The sequence below is a fragment of the Apus apus genome, chromosome Z, assembly GCF_020740795.1.
Source record: "Apus apus isolate bApuApu2 chromosome Z, bApuApu2.pri.cur, whole genome shotgun sequence".
Taxonomy (NCBI): domain Eukaryota; kingdom Metazoa; phylum Chordata; class Aves; order Apodiformes; family Apodidae; genus Apus; species Apus apus.
This window is the reverse complement of record NC_067312.1, coordinates 39584510-39604476: the sequence shown is the minus strand read 5'-3', so window position 1 is coordinate 39604476 and position 19967 is coordinate 39584510. Positions and strand designations below refer to the sequence as shown.

Below are 19967 nucleotides of genomic sequence, written 5' to 3'. Positions count from 1 at the left end.
TCTCCATCGTCATGTCTAGGTATCGTTACTGGACTGCAAACAATGCTTACATTGCACAGTCCACCCCACAGTAATTGAGAAACAAGTGACTCCAACCAACAGCACATTTGCAAAGCAGAAGTGGTGTCTGGCTGTGCGTGGCCTGCTTTTGTTTTCATCTCACTGAGCCCTTCTGTCACAGTGCAACACAGAAACTGTTTCTTCAAAAGAAATCAACAGATTAGCCTGGACTACATGTATGGTTCAATTTCAGCATTAACACCAGTACAGAGTCCTGGTAAAAAGTAACTAGGGAGAATAGAGTATTTTCCTCTCAGCAGGAAGAAAAGCCACTGCTTCTCTTTGTTGTTGTTGTTGTTGTTGTGTATTTCAATCCCCCCGCCCCGTCTAAAAAAACACCCCAAACCCAGCCCCTTTATCCCCTTTTGCCTCTAGCATGCAAGTTAGAGGCAAGTAAAATCCTAGATTTCATACATCCCTACAGTTTATAATCTTCATATAAGTGCATATAGTACAGACATATCCCCTTTAAGTGACATATATATGGAAAAAAAGTTACAAGTTAAATTACTTAACAAAATAAATAAGTTTATTCTCACCTCACCTCTTCCACTGTTACCTGTATCATGAACTAAATAGAAAGTTGATAAAATTAAACAGGTCTTTGGACAAAAATACATGTTAAAACTGGCTCAGGGAACAAAATTACTTAGAATAGTCTGCAGATGTCTTATATTCAAACTTCATAAATAGCAAGCACAATTTTAAAAATGTCTATATACACCAGCACACATGGCGGTGTGCACCAAATCAGGAATTAAGAGGCTAGAAAAAGTGCAGGTACTCAGGAAAGCCCCTCACTATTTCTCTTGTAGATATTTAAAGATCCTCCCCCCTCCCTTTAGCCTCTAAAAGAGGCAAGGGACTATAAAAGACATGTTGCATTTAAAAACAAAGTAGAAGAAAAAAAAGAAGAAAACCTGGGGCCAGAAAGGGGGCGGCAGCTGCAAAAATTGCCTCCCAAATTACTTAGTGTAAGTAATCCAAGTTGAAAATGTTTCAGCAACTCACAAAGTACCTTTTGGGTCCTACAATCATTAAGAGCTGATGACAGGGAAATTAAAAGGTGTGTATTTTGACAGTTCATTTTACAACAGCAGCATTTACTGAGTTTTCATAAGCATGTAATTCTTCCTGAGGGCAACACAGTCCTTTTGGTATTCTACTTTCCCTACAGACATAAATGTTTAATACTGAGCTCAGTGCCTGTGGGAAAACAGAAAAAGCAAAGTGAAGGCACATGCAGGATACCCAAGAGAACACTTTGCACTCCATACTTTTATATGTTTGATAAAGACATCTTTCATTCAGCAACATTTAATTCACCCAGTTTGTCAAATTATAGCCAGAATATAAAACTGATTATGTAGCATGAAGCAGAGTCAAGCTTCTTTGGGAGTCCTGCTGTGAGCAATGCTGCTGTTATTTTCCTGTTTTGCATGTTGAACTGCCTGAAGTTTCACTTGTAAAAAGATGCCATCAAAATAGTCCTGTAGATATATTTTGCCCCTTCCCAAAATATGGGAAGATGGTGGGAAGGAGAACAAAAAGGGAGGGAGAAGAGAGAGACTGTGTTAAGAGCCTGTGAAGGTGAGAGAGAGGGAAAAATGTCTCTGCAGACACAGAAATGCAGCACTAGAGACAAGCACTAATGAGGAAAAACATCCTCCATGCACATTGTGATGGTGAGGTGTCAGCTTTAGATGTAAACTGGTTGCTCCTGCGCAGTCAACAGTCTGTACATGGCAGCTGGCATGGTCTTCATATGAATCTACAGGAAATACAAGTTAATCAACGTTCACCCTATAACAGAGCATTCATTGGTGAATGAACTAGCTAAGGTCATACAGGACAGATGGGTAAGGTAAAATGTGAGAGTTTGGATACCCTTATGAAAGTATTGCAGGTGGTGATTTTATGAAACAGTATTTTTAGTATCAGAGAACCATCTAAAGTAGTGGACACCTAACAATTTCAGATTAGGATTCTTATAATCCTAGAAGAACTAAGGGTCAACGGTAAAATAAAAGCTGTGGTTTGCTCTCACTACCACTTTCTAGATCTGAACAGTAACAGGGTAATAGGGGTAGAATCACAGAATTATCATAGAATCATAGAACCCTAGGGGTTGGAAGGGACCTCGAAAGATCATCTAGTCCAACCCCCATGCCAGAGCAGGGTCACCTAGAGTACATCACACAGGAAGGCGTCCAGGCGGGTTTTGAATGTCTCCAGTGAAGAAGACTCCACAACCTCTCTGGGCAGCCTGTTCCAGTGCTCTGTCACTCTCACAGTAAAAAAAATTTTCTGATATTCACCTTAAACCTCCTATGCTCCAATTTGTATCCATTACTCCTTGTCCTATCACTGGTCAGCACTGAAAAAAGCTTAACTCCATCTTCTTGACACTCACCCTTTACGTATTTGTAAACATTGATGAGGTCACCCCTCAGTCTCCTCTTCTCCAAGCTAAAGAGGCCCAGCTCCCTCAGCCTGTCCTCATAAGGGAGATGTTCCACTCCCTTAATCATCTTTGTGGCTCTGCGCTGGACTCTTTCCAGCACTTCCCTGTCCTTCTTGAACTGAGGAGCCCAGAACTGGACACAACACTCCAGATGTGGCCTCACCAATGTAGAATAGAGGGGGAGGAGAACCTCTCTTGACCTACTAACCACACCCTTTCTAATGCACCCCAGGATGCCATTGGCCTTCTTAGCCACAAGGGCACACTGCTGGCTCATGGTCATCCTCCTGTCTACCATGACCCCCAGGTCCCTTTCTCCTACACTGCCCTCCAGCAGGTCAGCCCCCAACTGGTACTGGTACATGGCGTTTTTCTTCCCCAAATGCAAAACTCTACACTTGCCCTTGTTAAACTTCATCAGGTTTTTCCCCGCCCAAGTCTCCAGCCTGTCTAGGTCTCTCTGAATGGCAGCACAGCCTTCTGGTGTGTCAGCCACTCCTCCCAGCTTGGTGTCATCAGCAAACTTGCTGAGGGTACATTCTATACCCTCATCCAGGTCATTGATGAAGATGTTGAACAACACTGGTCCCAGTACCGACCCCTGAGGGACTCCACTAGTCACAGGCCTCCAACTAGATTCTGCCCCATTGACTACAACTCTCTGACTTCTTCCTTTCAACCAGTTCTTGATCCACCTCACTGCCTGATCATCAAACCCATACTTGATCAACTTATCTACAAGGATGCTGTGGGAGACAGTGTCAAATGCTTTACTGACATCAAGATAGACCACATCTACCACCCTACCATCATCTATCCACCTAGTAATTTCCTCATAGAAGGCTATGAGGTTAGTCAAACATGACCTACCCTTGGTAAAACCATGTTGACTGCTCTTGATGACCCCCATCTCCTTGATATGTCTAGAGATAGTGCCAAGGACAAGTTGTTCCATCACCTTTCCAGGGATGGAGGTGAGGCTGACCGGTCTATAGTTACCCGGGTCCTCCTTCTTGCCCTTCTTGTAGACTGGAGTGACATTTGCTATCCTCCAGTCCTCAGGCACCTCTCCTGTTACCCATGACTTACCGAAGATGATGGAGAGTGGCCTAGCAATGACCTCCGCCAGCTCCCTCAGCACCCTTGGATGCATTTCATCCAGACCCATCGATTTATGGATGTCCAGATTACTCAACTGATCCCTAACCCAATCCTCATCTACCAAGGCAAACTCCTCCTTTATCTTGACTTCTTCTGGGGCTATATGAAACTGGGGCTCCTGGGGAAAGCCTGCAGGAGTAAAGACAGAGGCAAAGAAGGCATTCAGCACCTCTGCCTTCTTTATATCCTCTGTCACCAGGGCACCCGCCTCATTCAGCAGTGGGCCTATATTGCCTCTGGTATTAGTTTTGTCAGCTATGTATTTGAAAAAGCCCTTTCTATTGTCCTTAACCCAACTTGCAAGGTTAAGTTCCAAGGAGGCCTTAGCTTTCCTAGTTGCCTCCCTACATTCTCTGACAACATTCCTATATTCCTCCCAAGTGACCGGCCCCTCCTTCCATGATCTATAGATTTTCCTTTTCCACTTGAGTTTGCCCAGCAGTTCCTTTTTTAACCATGCTGGTCTCCTAGCTCCCTTACTAGATTTTCTACCCATTGGGACACACTGATCCTGTGCTTGCAAGAAGTGGTCCTTGAATGTTGACCAGCTATCTTGAGCCCCTTTACCTTCTAGCACTCTGTCCCATGGGACTTCCCTTAACAATTGATTGAGGAGGCCGAAGTTTGCTCTGTGGAAGTCCAGGGTTGTGGTCCTGCTGGGTATTCTGTTCCTCCTACACAGGATCCTGAACTCCACCATCTCGTGGTCACTGCAGCCAAGGCTGCCATTGACCACCACTGCTTCAACAAGGCCCTCCTTGTTGGTGAGCACAAGATCCAGATCCTCTTCTAGTCGGCTTGTCCACCATTTGCATTAAGAAGTTGTCATCAATGGAACAGTTTTGACTTGGAAGGGACCTTTGAACACTATCTATTCCAAACCCCCTTGCTACAGGAAGGTCGTTTGGAATTCCCTATGTCAGGATGCTCCAAGACCCATCCAACCTGCCCTTGAACACTTCCAGGGATGGGGCATCCACAGATTCCCTGGGTTGCTTGTTTCAGTGTCTCATCACCCTCATCATAAAAAATTTCCTCCTAAGTCCAACCTAAACCTACCCTCTTACAGTTTAAAACCATTGCCCTTTGTCCTGTGACTGGAGACCCTATTAAAAAGTCTCTCTCCATCTTTCTTATCAGCCCCCTTTATATACTGAAAGGCTGCTATGAGATCTCCCTGGAGCCTTCTCTTCTTCAGGTTGAACAAATCCAACTGTCTCAGCCTTTCTTCACAGGAGAGGTGCTCCAGCCCTCTGACCTTTTTTGTGGCCCTCCTCTGGACTCACTCAAACAGGTTCACATGCTTCCTCTGCTGGGGACCCAGAGCAGAAAACTGCAGGTGGAGTTCTCACAAGAGTAGAGTAGAGGGGGAGAATGACCACCCTTGATCTACACCCACACCTCTTTTGATGTGGGATATGACTGGCTTTCTGGTCTGCAAGCACCCTGCCATGCTGGCTCATGTCCAGTTTTTCATCCAGCAACATCCCCAAGTCCCTTCTCTGCAGGACTGCTCTCAACACATTCATCCCCCAGTCTATACTTATGTTGGAGATGGGCTAGACCCAGGTGCAGGACCTTGTTGAACTTCATGAGGGTCTCATAGGCCCACTTTTCAAGCCTGTCAGGGTCCATCTCATGGCATCCTTTTCCTCTAGCTTATCAACAGCATCACTCAGCTGGGTGTCATCTGCAAACTTGCTGACAGTGAACTCAATCCCACTATCTATGTCACTGATTAAAATATTGCAAGTATTGGTCCCAGTATGGCACCTTGGGGGACACCACTTCTTACTGGTTTCCACCAGTTATTACTGGTAACAGTGATAAACTATGTTATACTGCCTGGACACATTGCCTGCTCTTACCTCACCAACAGCATTTGAGAGAATGTGAACAATTTTCTCATGAGGAGTTGCTACAACACTCTGTCCATTGATTTCAATGATCCGATGGCCAACACGCACACCTCCTCGCTCTGCTATGCCTCCTCTCATAAGGCTACAGATCTGGAAAGGAAAGGACAAATTTATCAGGGTCTGGATAAGGAACAAAGGTTTTAGATTACCCGTTTCTTTGCCTGTAAACTGTAAACCAGCATTTAAACACAGAGGCCTGCAAGAAATTCTAAAATGCAATCAATCACTGATTCAAAGTAAAACTTGTTAATGACAAGTAACTAATGCACATTCTCTTCCAAGCACAGAACAAACTGTTAGAAAAGGCAGTTTTGTACATCATATGTGCTGTGTTTTGGAAATTTAAGAGTCTATGAAGGACCATAGTTTAACAGTACTTAGGATGCAGATGCCTTACATTTAAAGAGGATCAAGGACTGTCTTCTTTTGTGATCATGCAATGGCTTGGTTATAGACAAAGCAGCTTCTGATACACATTTTTGCTTCTTTAACCTAAAACAGCTTTTCTGTCTGACTATAAAGTTGAGAAGTAGAGTCAAAGAAAAAAATTAACTGATTAACACAGCTTTTACATCTTAGGCTTAACATGTGCTAAGTCCTGCGTGCTGTAAGGAAGAAAATGGCAGCTTCCTTCTTCTCACACTGAAACTGTGTACTAAAGCTTAACCAGTAAAAGTGGAACTACTCACAATCCCATTCTGCACACTGAAGCCCAACTGATATCTGAGGTCTGGTCGTCTGATCAAGACTGTGGTTACTGGAGGACACCTAACTATGTTCAGTTTAACACGGGCCTGGTTTTTCAAACCCTGAAAAAAGAAATGATGATTAAAAATGCTGGCAAAGACAGAGTGAAACATTTAACATAAGCACTGGGGATGGGGAGAAAAAGTATTAAAATCTCAACATGGGAACAGCCCTGAATATAAACAGCTCTTTGTATGCAATGTAACAGAATCTAATCACTAAATGCCAGACACGAGTATCAGAATATTCAGTGAAACAAGTAATAAAATACCATCCTTTTATTGCCAAGAAGCTGACATGGTTGTTTTAAGAAAACTAGCTTAATGTCAACAATTTCTTCATTCACTAACACGAACCATATATAAACAGGTCTACACAGCTTCCCAAAAAAAGCCAATGACTGTGAATGAGAAATAAAATTTTAGTAAGTAGCTAAGATAGTTACAAGTGGCTTCCCTAATAGGATGTATTAAAATTCTGTCAAGCAAACAGCTGGTCCTGCTCTTATCAGGCCTATATAAGCACTGCACCTTACTTCCTTTCCTTCTGCCTTCTAAATGAGTTATATCAGATTCATCATGAACTCCTAGTTACCAGAAAAAAAACGGAGAAAAAATTATTTTTACTGTCAGGGTTGTAATACACTGGAACAGGTTAATCAGAGAGGTTGTGGAGTATCCAGTGTTGGAGTTATTTAAGCCTCAATGGGCACAGCCCTAATTAACCTGCTCACTTTGAGCCAGAGTGTTGGTCTGAAACAGCTTCATTGGTGTCTGCCAGCCTCAGAGACTCTGTGGTTGTATGATGCCATGAAAGCTGAAATGTAAAAAGGCAGATAACTGCAATACGATATGACTCCTTGCACAACTTTCAGGATTCAGAGCTTTTGGAAATTATTAGCATATTTTTCTGAAATCACAGAATCACAGCATTTTTTGAGTTGGAAGGGACCTTAAAGATCATCGAGTTCCGACTCCCCTGCATGGGCAGGGACACCTTCCCCTAGAACAGGCTGCTCAGAGCCCCATCCAACCTGCACTTGAACATCTCGAGGGATGGAGCCCCCACAGCATCTCTGGGCAGCCTGTTCCAGTGTTTCACCACCCTTACACTGAAGAATATACACCTGCTCTCTAACCTAAACCTCTCTTCTTTCAGCTTAAAACCATTATCCCTCATCCTCTCACTGCAAGCCCCTGTAAAAAGACCCTCCCCAGCTTTCCTGTAGGCCCCCTTCAGGTACTGGAAGGCCACTGTGAGGTGCCCCCAGAGCCTTCTCCTCTTCTTCAGGCTGAACAGCCCCAACTCCCTCAGCCTGTCCTCATCAGAGAGGTGCTCCAGCCCTTGGGTCATTTTCATGGCCCTCCTCTGAACAAGTTCCAACAGGTCTACATCTTTCTTGTCCTGGGGGCACCAGAGCTGGAACTAGAGTATTCTAAGTGAGGTCTCACCAGGGCAGAGTAGAGGGGCAGAATCACCTCTCTCAATCTGCTGGCCACACTTCTTTTGATACAGCCCAGGATGGAGCTGGCCTTCTAGGCTGCAACTCCACATTGGTGGCTCATGTCCAGCTTTTGATCCCCTCGTACCCCCAGGTCCTTTTCCACAGGGCTGCTCTAAAGTGTGACCTACCCCAGCATGTATTCATGTCTTGGGTTACCTCGGCCCAGGTGCAGGACCTTGCACTTGGCCTTGTTGAAATGCTTCATTCACACAGGTAATTAGCCATAAATAAATACTTAAATATAATGCACATTAGGAAAGAAATGCCTTATAAATAACACAGCAAATCCCATTATAATACAACTCCTACCCATTCCAGTACCTACTTCTGAATTCCTTTTACATGTACAATTGAAATCTGGGTCTCACTGAAACTAACCAGTGTCTGGCACTGATTTCAAAAGGTTAATTCTGAAAAGTAATTCCTACTCTAGCTATGGTAGTATACCAAAGCCTCAGCATCCAGCTTCCTGCTGCTAATTCTGTTAAGCTGAACTCCAGATTCAGCAGTGACTTAAATAACTAGACTTGCATCTTGCCAGAATGTGCTGCATTACAGTCTGTTTTCTTGTCAGTGCCTTAAACTGGATGCAATCATCACATGGGAAACAGCTGCCCTCACTTCCACACAGTGCTGAGGTCAGCTTGGCTCATTATTGAAAGTGGCTCCAAGTGATGGGCTTGTGAACACAGTCTTCTAAAACCAGCAGAGTAGGAGTCATGCAGAGCACTAGAGGTGAGGACTATGAGGAATTTAGGTGTCCAGCTTGAGTCACCTGAGTTCAGTTAGGTTACATGCCTCAACAGAGTTGGTATCATTGCACTTAGATTTCCCTGCTGAATGAATGTGCAAGTTATTTCTACATATTTCTTTAAAAAAAAAAAAAAAGTTATGTGGTCCCCAACAAATAATTTTCTAATTTTACAGGAAGTGGCTAATTTCCAGTATTATCTATACTGATAATATATGATGGTCAGAAGCAAAACAGGTACATCAGTCGACCAACTTATTTTGCTTATTTAGTTCCTCTGTCTGCTTCTGATAGCAGCCACATGCTTTGGAAATAGATACAAGTAACATAATACAATTAGAGAATAACCACTACATACGGAAAGCTTCTTCAGAACTCTGTCAGTTTGCAGTTGGTTTATAGTCAGTTAGTAGCACAGATTACATCCATAATACTGAAATAATATACATAATACTGATCTGGAGTGTTTGTGAGATATTCTTGTCTACATAATTTTCTCATCTTTTCATAGGAGTTCTTACAGAATGCTAAAGAAATCTGAAATTCTGAGATATTTCTGCCACATTTAAATGTGTGCTTAGATCATTCAGTGCCCTATATACTTGTTACCAGAAGTGCTGTATGAGCAGCTCCAGAGGCATGCTTATGAAGACCTGAAAACATGACTGTTTGAAACATGACTGTTTGAAAACAAACCTGACTATCTTCTCTTTAGAAAGACATAATAAATGGCTAGCAGTTCCTATGGCAACAGCAGTAAGGAACAGTGAGGAAGAGAAAGGTCTGCAGAAGCTGGAAACAACAAAGCTGGCTCTTTCTGTACAGATGAGTACAATGAAACTCCACCTGAAAAGGCTCTGAATCAGAGATGTGTAACTCAACACAGTTTTAGAAATAAAACTGATATGGGTTAGGAAACAAGTATGGCTAACATGAAAAGCTTAAATTTGCAAGGAATTTTGTTCCACTGAAGCTGGCACAAAGATATTTAATATGATTATTTTTCTTTCCTTCGCAATTTTTTGCCATGTTTTTAATATGTTACATTTCCAGGCTTTCATTTCTACTCACTGAATTGAAACTCATTGATTTATGCATTTGATCACTCATCAGAATTCACCATTAGTATTTTTCAAACCCAGAAGGGGAAGCCTTTATAACAAAGATCTTAACTCAAGTATTAAGAAATTAATCCATGGACAAAAATTAAAAATATACTATGCGATTAATATTTTTTTACTTTGTAAATTTATGTTGCAAATGCAAAATTTACTTTGCAATTTTAAAAAGTACAAAAGGCAAAAAAACCTTACATAACACAACTTGTTACCAAAGTAAGTTCAACAGGCATATTCCTAGAAAGTAGAGAATTTCTGTACACTGCACCACCAGCATTACATTACTTGTCTACATGATGTGTTCTGCAGGAGCTCTGTGGGGCTACGTCAATCAATAACAAAATCATGTAGCATCATTTCAAACATTCCCCAGGGATGCACCTTTTCAGCTCTTGAAACTCTGATGTTAAAATACCTTTTCTCTTCCATGCTACATCTACCCCAGGTACTGTTCAGTTCCACTTGACTTGCATTTTTTTGCAGTCACATACTTTTCTGACAACTAGAAGAAAGCTCTTCTAATTAAAATATTCCATTTAAGCAAGTGAAGAGAAGCATCAGACTTTCAAATAATTTGGGCAAAGTTGCTACAGAGGATAAGTATGTCTTTAATTTCAAATTTAAAAGTTTTAAAAATAGTTATACACCGTATTAAAAAATAGCATCAGCTCTATTTCAGCCAGATCCTAAGAGGCATTTGAACAGCTAATACAGCCTTGGACAATCAGGCACCTGTACATCCATTTGTCACGTAAAATTTTGGGAGTCTTCAGATTTAAATCTCGTAATATTTTCCTTCTGAACAAAATACTCCCTTGTGGAGTGTAGTTCTGCAGAGTCCTTATCTGTACAAGTAAATGGCACAGCTCAGTTTCTGGGAGTCAATAAATTGTTGTAGCATAATTCCCAGTGTAGCTTAAAGATCATTCAATGAAAAGTGCTATTCAAACATTTGATAATAATTTACTTAAGAGTTCCATACTTTGTGCTCTTCTATTATGTAACATTTTAAAAACGTGTCATTTCCAGAAACATTCTCCTTACCTTTATAATGCTCTGACATGTTGAGAGTGGTAAACCAACCAAACTGGTCCCATTAATTGACATGATCTGGTCCCCTATGTTCAGCTTCCCAGACTTCTCTGCCGGTCCTCCATGCATCATGTTGGCTATGATAACAGTAGGCAAAATGGATCCCCAGCCAGACTCCACAATCACTACACCTAGGATTTCTCCTTTTTGCTTTTCAATGTAAACCTGTATTGTAAGAGAAAGTGTTTTTTTAAAAAAAGCTTCTTCACACCTATGGAACTAACAAACACTGCCCCCTAAACATTCATATAACCAACCCTCCTTATTGCAACATGTGTTTCTAATTCAAAGGCAAACCAAGATACAACATTTTACTGCATTTCATTTGTATGAAAATAATCAATATAAAATAATCAACAGTATGTAACAGATTTTGCTTGGTGCAAAACACTCCATACAACTAATTTCAGCACATAAGCAGAGGAAACTGGAGTGAAAGAAACCCTGGTGCCGTGGGCTTTGGTAGACAAAGCTAAACAAGCAGAGTTTGCAAGAGATTGTGACTGTGGATTGGAAAACTACCACCTGAGTGTTGCAGTGGTGCATTGCTTCATCTTTATTAACCAAGCTGCAAATCTTTTCGGCAAATACAATCCTTTAAAATCTGGACTCAGCCACTTTCACAAACACCCATGCCTCTATAAATTTTATAGTGTTTACTATAACCTGTTAAATTGTATTCCTTTGTTAATCAGTTTTAAATTCATCTCATGAACATACAATGTCAAACACTTCTGAATTTATTTTTTTTTGTAAAAAGAACACAAACAAATGGTAAACCATTTCACTGCTCACACGTTTTGGGTTCATTGTTTGCCTTTGAAACAGAACTGAAGACTGACTGTCCTACTTGGGAAGATATTTTGTGTTCACTGAGGTCATTTATAGGAAGTATTAATGGTTTTCAGATTTCTGCCAGCATGGGCCTGGCAGCTTGGTGCTGTTATGGAAAAAAATGAGACATACATCTTTGCAGTTTTCAGATTTGGAGAAGTGAATCAGGTCGTCATTGTACATGTCCTGGGTATTGAGTAAGTCACTATATTCCTTCTGGCTAAGGTCTTCTGGATTGATTCCATTTGCCCTCAGAAATTCCTGGTAGGCCACACTAAATGCTTGACCTATGGACTGTGCAATCAGCTGTGCCTGCAGCAGTTTCCAGAGAAGAGAAAAGAACAATGTGAAACCCTCTGATGGTCTTGTCCACTGACACTTTCTCTGCTACAATCATGCTGTAAAATGGATCATCAGGTCAAGCTGACAAATCTACAAGCCAAGTTCCTGCAATCCAGTTAAAGAAATATTTATGCATTAAAATTAATTTAAAAGATCCTCAGAATGTCAACACATTCATCTGTGTCATTAATCCGGTTTGGTAAGCATTTATGAATGAGAAATACAACTAAAAACATCCTTTCATAGGTAAGAACTGTTATAAAAATGTAAAGGTATCTGGTGCAGTGACTGTAGCTCAAAACTACAATTCTTCCCACATGTGCAGCTCCCACATGGCTCTCCCTTCTAGCAGAGGCAATGCCATGCTCTGACAAGCCAGCAGTGAAAATGAAAATGTCTGCTAGAAAATATACAACCACATTTAAGGGGATATCTTCTCCTTTTCTTACCCTCTTTTAAAACTATCGTGTCCATGTTGGCTGCTCCTACCTCAGTCTCAGAGGAAGCAGGAAAAGGGCAGAAAATAGTGACCAGGTCCAGGCCCTGAAGTGACTGGAAATGGTGCCACACATCTCCTTCTTCACCCTGCTGCCTCCTTCAAACTCTCTCACCTACATTTCTTGTTTCTCTCCCTCCAACAGTTCAATTTTTGCTTTTTCAACTGGCCAGTAAGAGAGCCAACTTGTGACTAGAAATATATGAACAGCAGCCTCAAAGCAGATTGCTTATCAAGTGATAGTAAGCCTATATTAAGGCTACTCTTTCTACTGTCACAACATTTTGTTGAAAGACTTTGCAACATTTACATGTTACCTTAGGGAAAAAAACCCACAATCTTTTCTGCTGTCAGATTTTGGTAGAGTGTCACTTCTATGAGTGTTCCTGTCCTTACTTTTTTATCTCAGCAGTGGGCTGTATATTTACATTCATCTGCAACCAGATAATTTATCCACATATGGGTTTAGAACAGATTCACCATTACATAAAATCAGCTGCTTATTCAAGAAAACCTTCCCATCTCAAAGTCCTTGCTGATACACTGAAGAGTGGGAGACAAGAAGATTTTATAAGAATCTGGTATTTTCACCTTTCTTCTCTAAAGTAATACTCTGCTATTTGGATGACTCAGAACTGAGTTTATTTTATTAGGGTTAACCTGATTATGATCCTGACAACTACATGCCTAGCAACTTAAACCAGATATATCTGATTATCCTTTTCAGCTACTGACCTTTAAGAAGTGCATAAAATCAACAAGTTATGTGAACTGATTGTGAAGACACTATATCTAGTCCTACATAATATAACTTAGTAACCAGCACCATAGAGTAAAATTTACTCAGCTGTGTTTCTATTCAGTATACTTTGGGATAGTTAAAATTACCAACTTCCTTTGCTGGCTTTTTGATATAACATCAGCAACTACTCCTCAACACGAGCCTCCTCCTCTGAAAAAAAAATAAAAAAATAAAAAAAGCAAAACAACCACCTTTCTAGTATGTGTCAATGATCCTTGATGCAACAGTTTCCCTAGGAAAAATAAGTATCTCTGATAGACTTTCATTCTCACATGTAGAATTTGGGCTGGTAATTGTAACTTGTGGCAACTGGACCTTCCTCTCATTGTTATTGGAAGGCACTGAAGGAGCTTAAAAATGGGAAGCGTTTCTACAGATATCAATTTTGTGAGTAAAATGACAAGTCCAAACATGCAAACAGAAGGTGAGTTCTGCTTAGATGAAATATTTGGTTGCAATTAATAAACAAGCAGGATAACTTGCAATGGACTTCAAGCCTACCAAAATGCGCTTACATTTCTACCCCTAGAAAATTACAAGACAATAATTCCTTACATCCTCAGACTCAAATACATGGCAAATCATTTTGTACTGCCTCTTTCCATCTTGGGAAGGGTGAGATGCTTCCACATTATCCTGGGAGTTAGACCGTGGCATTCGCCTACGAGCCATCAAAACAACTATATTTCCTATATCTGCAATGTAAGAAATGGTCCTCAAGGGATGATCCATCATGGTTTCCTGGGGAACACAAAAAACCAACATGAGCAGCTGTTTTAACAAAGTTCTTATTGCACACCTAGTATTAAGAGAACAAAGGGCAATACAAGACTTCCGTTAAGTGGAGTTTGTAACACCTGTCATGCATGAAGAGAGATGTTGATAGAAAACAAGAGCTTCACCTTCCAAAAGTAAAGCAAGGAACATGTTTTACAAATTTAAAGTTGTGTTTTATGTGGAAAAGCACATAAAGATCTCAGTAAGAGAACCTAAGCATGCTGGGCATGCATGTGCAAAGGACTAGGAACTTCAGATTATCACAACCAAGTATTTTTGGCTACTCTGGGCACACTCTGATGCATGATGGCTTGTAAGAAATGAGCTGACTGCAGTTAGCTTACCCACAAATTCTAATAATTTCTACAGTCAGACACACCAGTGTGATTGTATGAATAATGTGGTTCTTGAGCATGGATTTCTTATGAGGAAATTCTGGAGGGAAGTACAATAGCCAGCAAATTTTGGCAGGCAGGTGGAAGTCTCTTCCAGTAGCCTAAGAGCACAGTACTGACAAAGGCGTCTTCATCTATACCTGTGTGTCTGCATTCAGCACTTTTATTCTCTGTGTAGAAATGAAGAGGTCCACTTCAGTCATGGGTTGAGATTCACCTTCTGGTGCCTGCAAATAAATAGATTAAAGTCAAACAAAAACATTAGGTTACATACTTACTAATGATGTTAGGTCAAAAACAGGGGGTCTACTAAGACACAGTCACCAGAACAGCAATGCAAGATAGAGTATTAGACTGCAGAAGCTAAAGATAAACACAAAGATATGGAAACTATATACATATATGTGAAAGTTAATTGAATATTATTTGAAAAATGTTTAACCCCATAAAAGCTTCCCTAATATTTTTCCTGATTCAGTAAAATTATACCTGACTGGAACATGAACTATAAAAAAACCCATGAAAATCAAAACGATTCTTCAATTTTCTCCACAATATGAACCCCAATTTAATGAAGGCTTTTCACACAAGCCATAGAAAAGCCTAACACCATCTCTTGCCTGAGGAATTGCTCTATGGGCTAACCACGATCAATGGAAAAACCTACACCACACGTGGGTACAGTTTAAGCAATCCATAATGCAGTTCTGGTAAAAAGTCCTTCACAATCAGACAACATACTATTCAAGCACTAACCCACTGTAAAAGTCATATTTTGTTAAAATAAAGCAAACACTTGTAGTTATTTTAAAAATTAGATTTGTTAAAAGATACTTAAAAGCTCCACAAATGAAACTTGATTACTAAGATGAGTCAATCTCAGCATATAACTGTGTATACATATATAAACTATTTTCTTTTTTGCATCCAGCAATTTCACACTCTGTGAATGAAACAAAGCACTCATAGAAAGATAAAATAATACTAAAAAAAAAAGACTGAATTTAAATCTATCATTTTACAGAGGTAAAACCTTTGCTATGTCAGTCCTATTTCTTTAGCATGCATTTTGGGTACTGCCTGTAACCATTTGATAAATCCAGACTTTGCTCTATTTCTAACATGAAATGGTTCATGATAAGCAACGGAAAATGGCCAATTGGGCAACTGATTTCTGAGAAATGTCAACTTGTATGGTGGCTCAGAAATAAATCTAAAGAAAACTTGCTGGATGCAGAAAATAAAAATACAAAATTTAAAAAAAACAGGCAAGAATCCCTCCCAGAAAACAAAAGAACAGGCATAACATCAAGCCGATGGAGTTTGTACTGCACCTTCTTTCTGCTTTTGGCTAATTTCTGGGCCATCTGCTTAGCATGGAACAAACAGAGACAGGAGAATAGTTAGAGAAGAACTTCAGAGACTCCAAGTCAAGCAGGAATCTGCATGCTAATGCCAGGGCTCACAGACCACTAGCTGTTCTAAATTACTCCCTGCTTAGATTAATTTCCTCCTTTTCTTTTTGGCTTAAAAAAAAATAAAATATGTTTAGCACAACTATTTTAAAAAATTAAAAGAAACCACACTAGAAGAGTCAGGAAGAGCACAAAAGGATTTATTTTTCTTCATGTAAAATGTTACTTGCAACAAACACGGGGGTGGAGGTTGTGGGTTTTTTGGTTTTGTTTGTTTGTTTGTTTTTGTGGTGTTTTGTTTGTTTTGTTTGTTTGTTGGGTTTTTTTAGGGAAAAAAAGTGAGCCTCTCCTCATTTACAGCAGTTTAAATCATGAGGTTACTTCTTTTGAAGTAACATCAGTGTGAAAGGTAAGGAAAAAATCCTAACCATTCTCATTCCAGATATTTCAGATCTAAATAATTTAGATTCAAGATCCCTAATGCTCTAATACTTAAACAGTCTTTTAAAAAGACTCTCTAAAACTGCCCTACTTTATCCTGGGAAAATAAAATGCCACAAGGTAACTTTCATCTCTATTTTCTCCACCTTCTGTGCAAATACAACCATACCCATGTTAGCACTGCATATCTGGATGACAGGCTTTCCTGTGACACCTGCACAAAGATATGACCATATTACCACATTTTCCAGGAAGGCAGTGGACCTATGTTTCAGTTTCACGAACACCTCAAAATAGGTGTCTTGTCACCAGGTAGTGTAATTGATTTACATCCAGAGATATACCAACCCACTGTGAAAAACTGTTTCGTTGTGTGCTGCTACTGTGACAACAGTAACAACACAAATAAGCAGCATTCTCAGAGTCTGGCAATCATTAGTTCAAACCAAGGTGAACTGAACTTATGGACCTGCTTACTGAAAAAAATGCAATACTCACCAGGCTGGCAGATATCCTTTTACTTCCAACAGTAACAGCCTCTTACCTAGTTTACAGGTATTCTTGTGCTGGGAAGGAGGCTTACTATTACAGGCTTCGCACAGATTCGTGGCTAACTACTTTTATGAAGAACAAACATGAGGCCTGAATCACTAGACACATCAAACATTTTAAATTGATGCCCTCAGCTTAAACCTGTCATGTGTTGCCTAAACACACCTGAAAGCAGCTACTGAAACTTTAGGCCATGATGCTCATATTTACAAATACAAACTTTCTCAAGCCAGCTTTCAGTTGCCTTTTTCAAACTAAGCAATATTTTATATCCTGGTGATCAGAAACTATTGCAAGAGCAAACAGAACTCTCTCATGCTCCAGGGTCTTCATTGCCCTAATATTAATTTACAATGGTACTCAGAAATAACAGACGCATCTTGAATAACAGTTGCCTGCTGTGCACTGGACAAGGGGAAAACACTCATGAGACAGAGTATTTAAACTACTTTCCAAAATAAAACTCCCCTTCAGACAATTTCCCCCCTCCCCCCAAACATTATGGAGTGATGGACCTCACAAAAGGAGAAAAGTACAGGTCAAAAAGAAGAAAAAGGGGGGAAGAAATCCTTGAGCTAGAGGTTTACAATGCAGAATCAAAGATTAATCAAAACACACTTATTTAATTTATTGAAAATCCTTCTCTTGCAATGGAAGCATTTGATCTTGGTAATATTTTACTTTTTTGAAGAATGACTTTAAAATGTTTCATAAAATTAAGGTAATGATATGGAACAATTAATTTTAATAAGCGATTTATCATTGCACAGCAATGTCATAAAAGAAGTTATGGTTCATTAATTAAAACCAAATTAGGATAATTTATGTAAGACAGTTTACTAGACAAATCATCTTCATCACCACATTATTTTGCTAATTTAGATCACAAGATTTTTTTCTTTAAAAAACCCACAAACTTACTAATCTAAATAAAATAGTAAGTTTTTAAAATACAGAGTCTAGGCTTTTCATTTAAGGTAAATGAAATATAATTATGTATCTAGTAGCAATTTCCAAAATCATATATTGTTAAAAACCAGCAGTCTTCCACTCTTGCTACAGGGATGTCTTAAATATACTCAGATCATTTAACCTCTACAAAAAATGAACTGCAATACAGTAAATACCCAGGTAACACTGAGTAATAAAAATGTGCAGAATATTAAGCTATTTCCACGTATGGGTTTTATTTTAAATTACATTTAGTAATTAAATCAGTTGTTATCTAAACATGTTGAAACCTGCCACACAGCTCAAATCTGCAGATTAAAAAATAAAAATAAAAGTTAATTGTTAGTTCACATGTGAAACATAACAGCTGTGAATTATAACGATCAGTATCAACTTTTTTACTGTTACAAGTATTATGGATACACTTCAAGTAAAATGCAAATAAGATGTTTCTTTCTATGCTATCTGAAGAAAGGAGACTACAGTGTGAAAATGGGAAAATACCTGATCTACCACTAAAAGGATCACCTAGCAGAAACATGAAATAGCTGTGTTTCTTGCATGCCTTCAAAGCAGTTTATCTTCTTCCCTTTTTAATGTTCTTAACTTCAAGTCTGTAAATTTCTAAAAGCTCGTTCTTAATTCAGAACCTTCACTTTCTTTAACTACAGAGAAATGTTTCTACATGCAACACGTAACAGGCTTTGCAAACATACACGAGTAGGGCACAGTATCATAGTCACCATGCGAGCAGCATTTTACACGTTTGGGCTAAAGGCCATCTTCAGCAAAGATGAACCTGGCTGCAGAAACTCCATCTGTCATGACAAATTTCTGACTAAAAGAGTTCAGCTCTCATGACAATCAGCAACAACACCAGCCAAAACCAACCCTAACAAACTGAAGACCCTAAGGTGCAGGGATCTGTATTTACATGGCTTCACCGAGAGGCAGAAAAGCAGTAACTGTCAAAAAACCAAACAATGGTATCATGTGCCATGCAGCAAGCCAACCACTTTCTGAAATACACTTAAAATTTCAGAAAATTATGTGCACAAGCTAAGGTTTTGCCAAGTCAACAATGCAACTATTTGGGCCTTTGTCCTGGGACTAATTTACTACAATCCAGAACGTGCATGCCTACTGATTTATATGGATGTATACATTATGGGTTTAGGAGTGAAATGAGCTACAGTTTTCTTCTGTTTTGAGGCATAGCACTACTGAGGCAAAAAAGAATTCTTAGAAAGAACTTCATGATGTTAACAAAATTCTAGGAAATACATACAGAAACATTCTACAGTCTTATCCCTCACAGGCCTGCTTTGAATCTATTCCAGTTTTCCAAACACATCCCCTTCAAACTTCATGTATGTTGCACTCCCATACAAGGCTTACCATCTAGGTGCAAACTTCCTATCCAGTCCCAGGCTCAAGTTCAACTCTCAGTACCAGTTTCCTGTAACAGGTGATGCCAATCTTTCCTTTCAACCTCCAGTTATACATCCCTCCTAGATTCTGGAGCCCTTATTTCTCCCCCTCTCTACCTCAACATTAGTTTCCTGTGCATTCAAATCAGGCAACTTCTCTGCCGTATGGCCAAGAGCCAGGAAAGAACACACATGGATTACTAAACAGACACGCACAGCCCCACTTGCACCCCCAGCAGGAAAGAAGCAAACTCTGTAAGGGGAAAGTCTCCACTGTAGCTTTGGGAAGAACCTACCAAAACCTGCCAGAGTTTAGTAAGCTGAGTGAAATATCTTTTCAAAAAATGCCCCTGAAGCCAAATTCTCCAGTAAAACACAGATAATTCTGTTTCAAAAGCTACTTCAGTAGCTGCTGAAGTTTGTGGAAACCTCTGCAGAGATGGCAGAAGCTGACTTTTGTTTGTGCTTTTCAGAGAAATTGTTGCAAGCACATATTTATTTGAACATCAGCAAAATTACAATTTCTCAAAGTGTCTCAATGGTCCTAATTGGAGCTTCCCTGTGAAGGTTTCATACACTGATCAAACTGAACACCAGGCATGGAAAACATTGGAAGGCATAATATCAGTGGCAAGCATCAGCTGACCTTAACAGACAGTGCTGTTGGCCTTGCTCATAACACGCTGTCTCTCTTCCTCTCTCGTTTTTACAATTGC

The 19967-nt window shown here is 39.9% G+C and overlaps 1 protein-coding gene across 2 annotated transcripts in view; it reads right to left on the bottom strand.

Moving 5' to 3' along the window:
* Positions 1-567: 567 nt before the first annotated feature.
* APBA1 (amyloid beta precursor protein binding family A member 1) overlaps positions 568-19967 on the bottom strand; it is an 89949-nt gene continuing 70549 nt past the window's right edge. The window contains exons 6-13 of one of the 2 annotated variants that reach the window (XM_051643132.1): positions 15797-15829; positions 14603-14689; positions 13846-14031; positions 11783-11962; positions 10769-10981; positions 6294-6413; positions 5554-5694; positions 568-1831 (exon numbers count right to left, since the gene is read on the bottom strand). In XM_051643132.1, coding sequence (XP_051499092.1) covers positions 1760-1831; positions 5554-5694; positions 6294-6413; positions 10769-10981; positions 11783-11962; positions 13846-14031; positions 14603-14689; positions 15797-15829 — 1032 coding nt within the window. In that variant the 3' untranslated portion in view covers positions 568-1759. The remainder of the gene's footprint in view (positions 1832-5553; positions 5695-6293; positions 6414-10768; positions 10982-11782; positions 11963-13845; positions 14032-14602; positions 14690-15796; positions 15830-19967) is intronic. The other variant, XM_051643133.1, reaches the window with a different exon arrangement.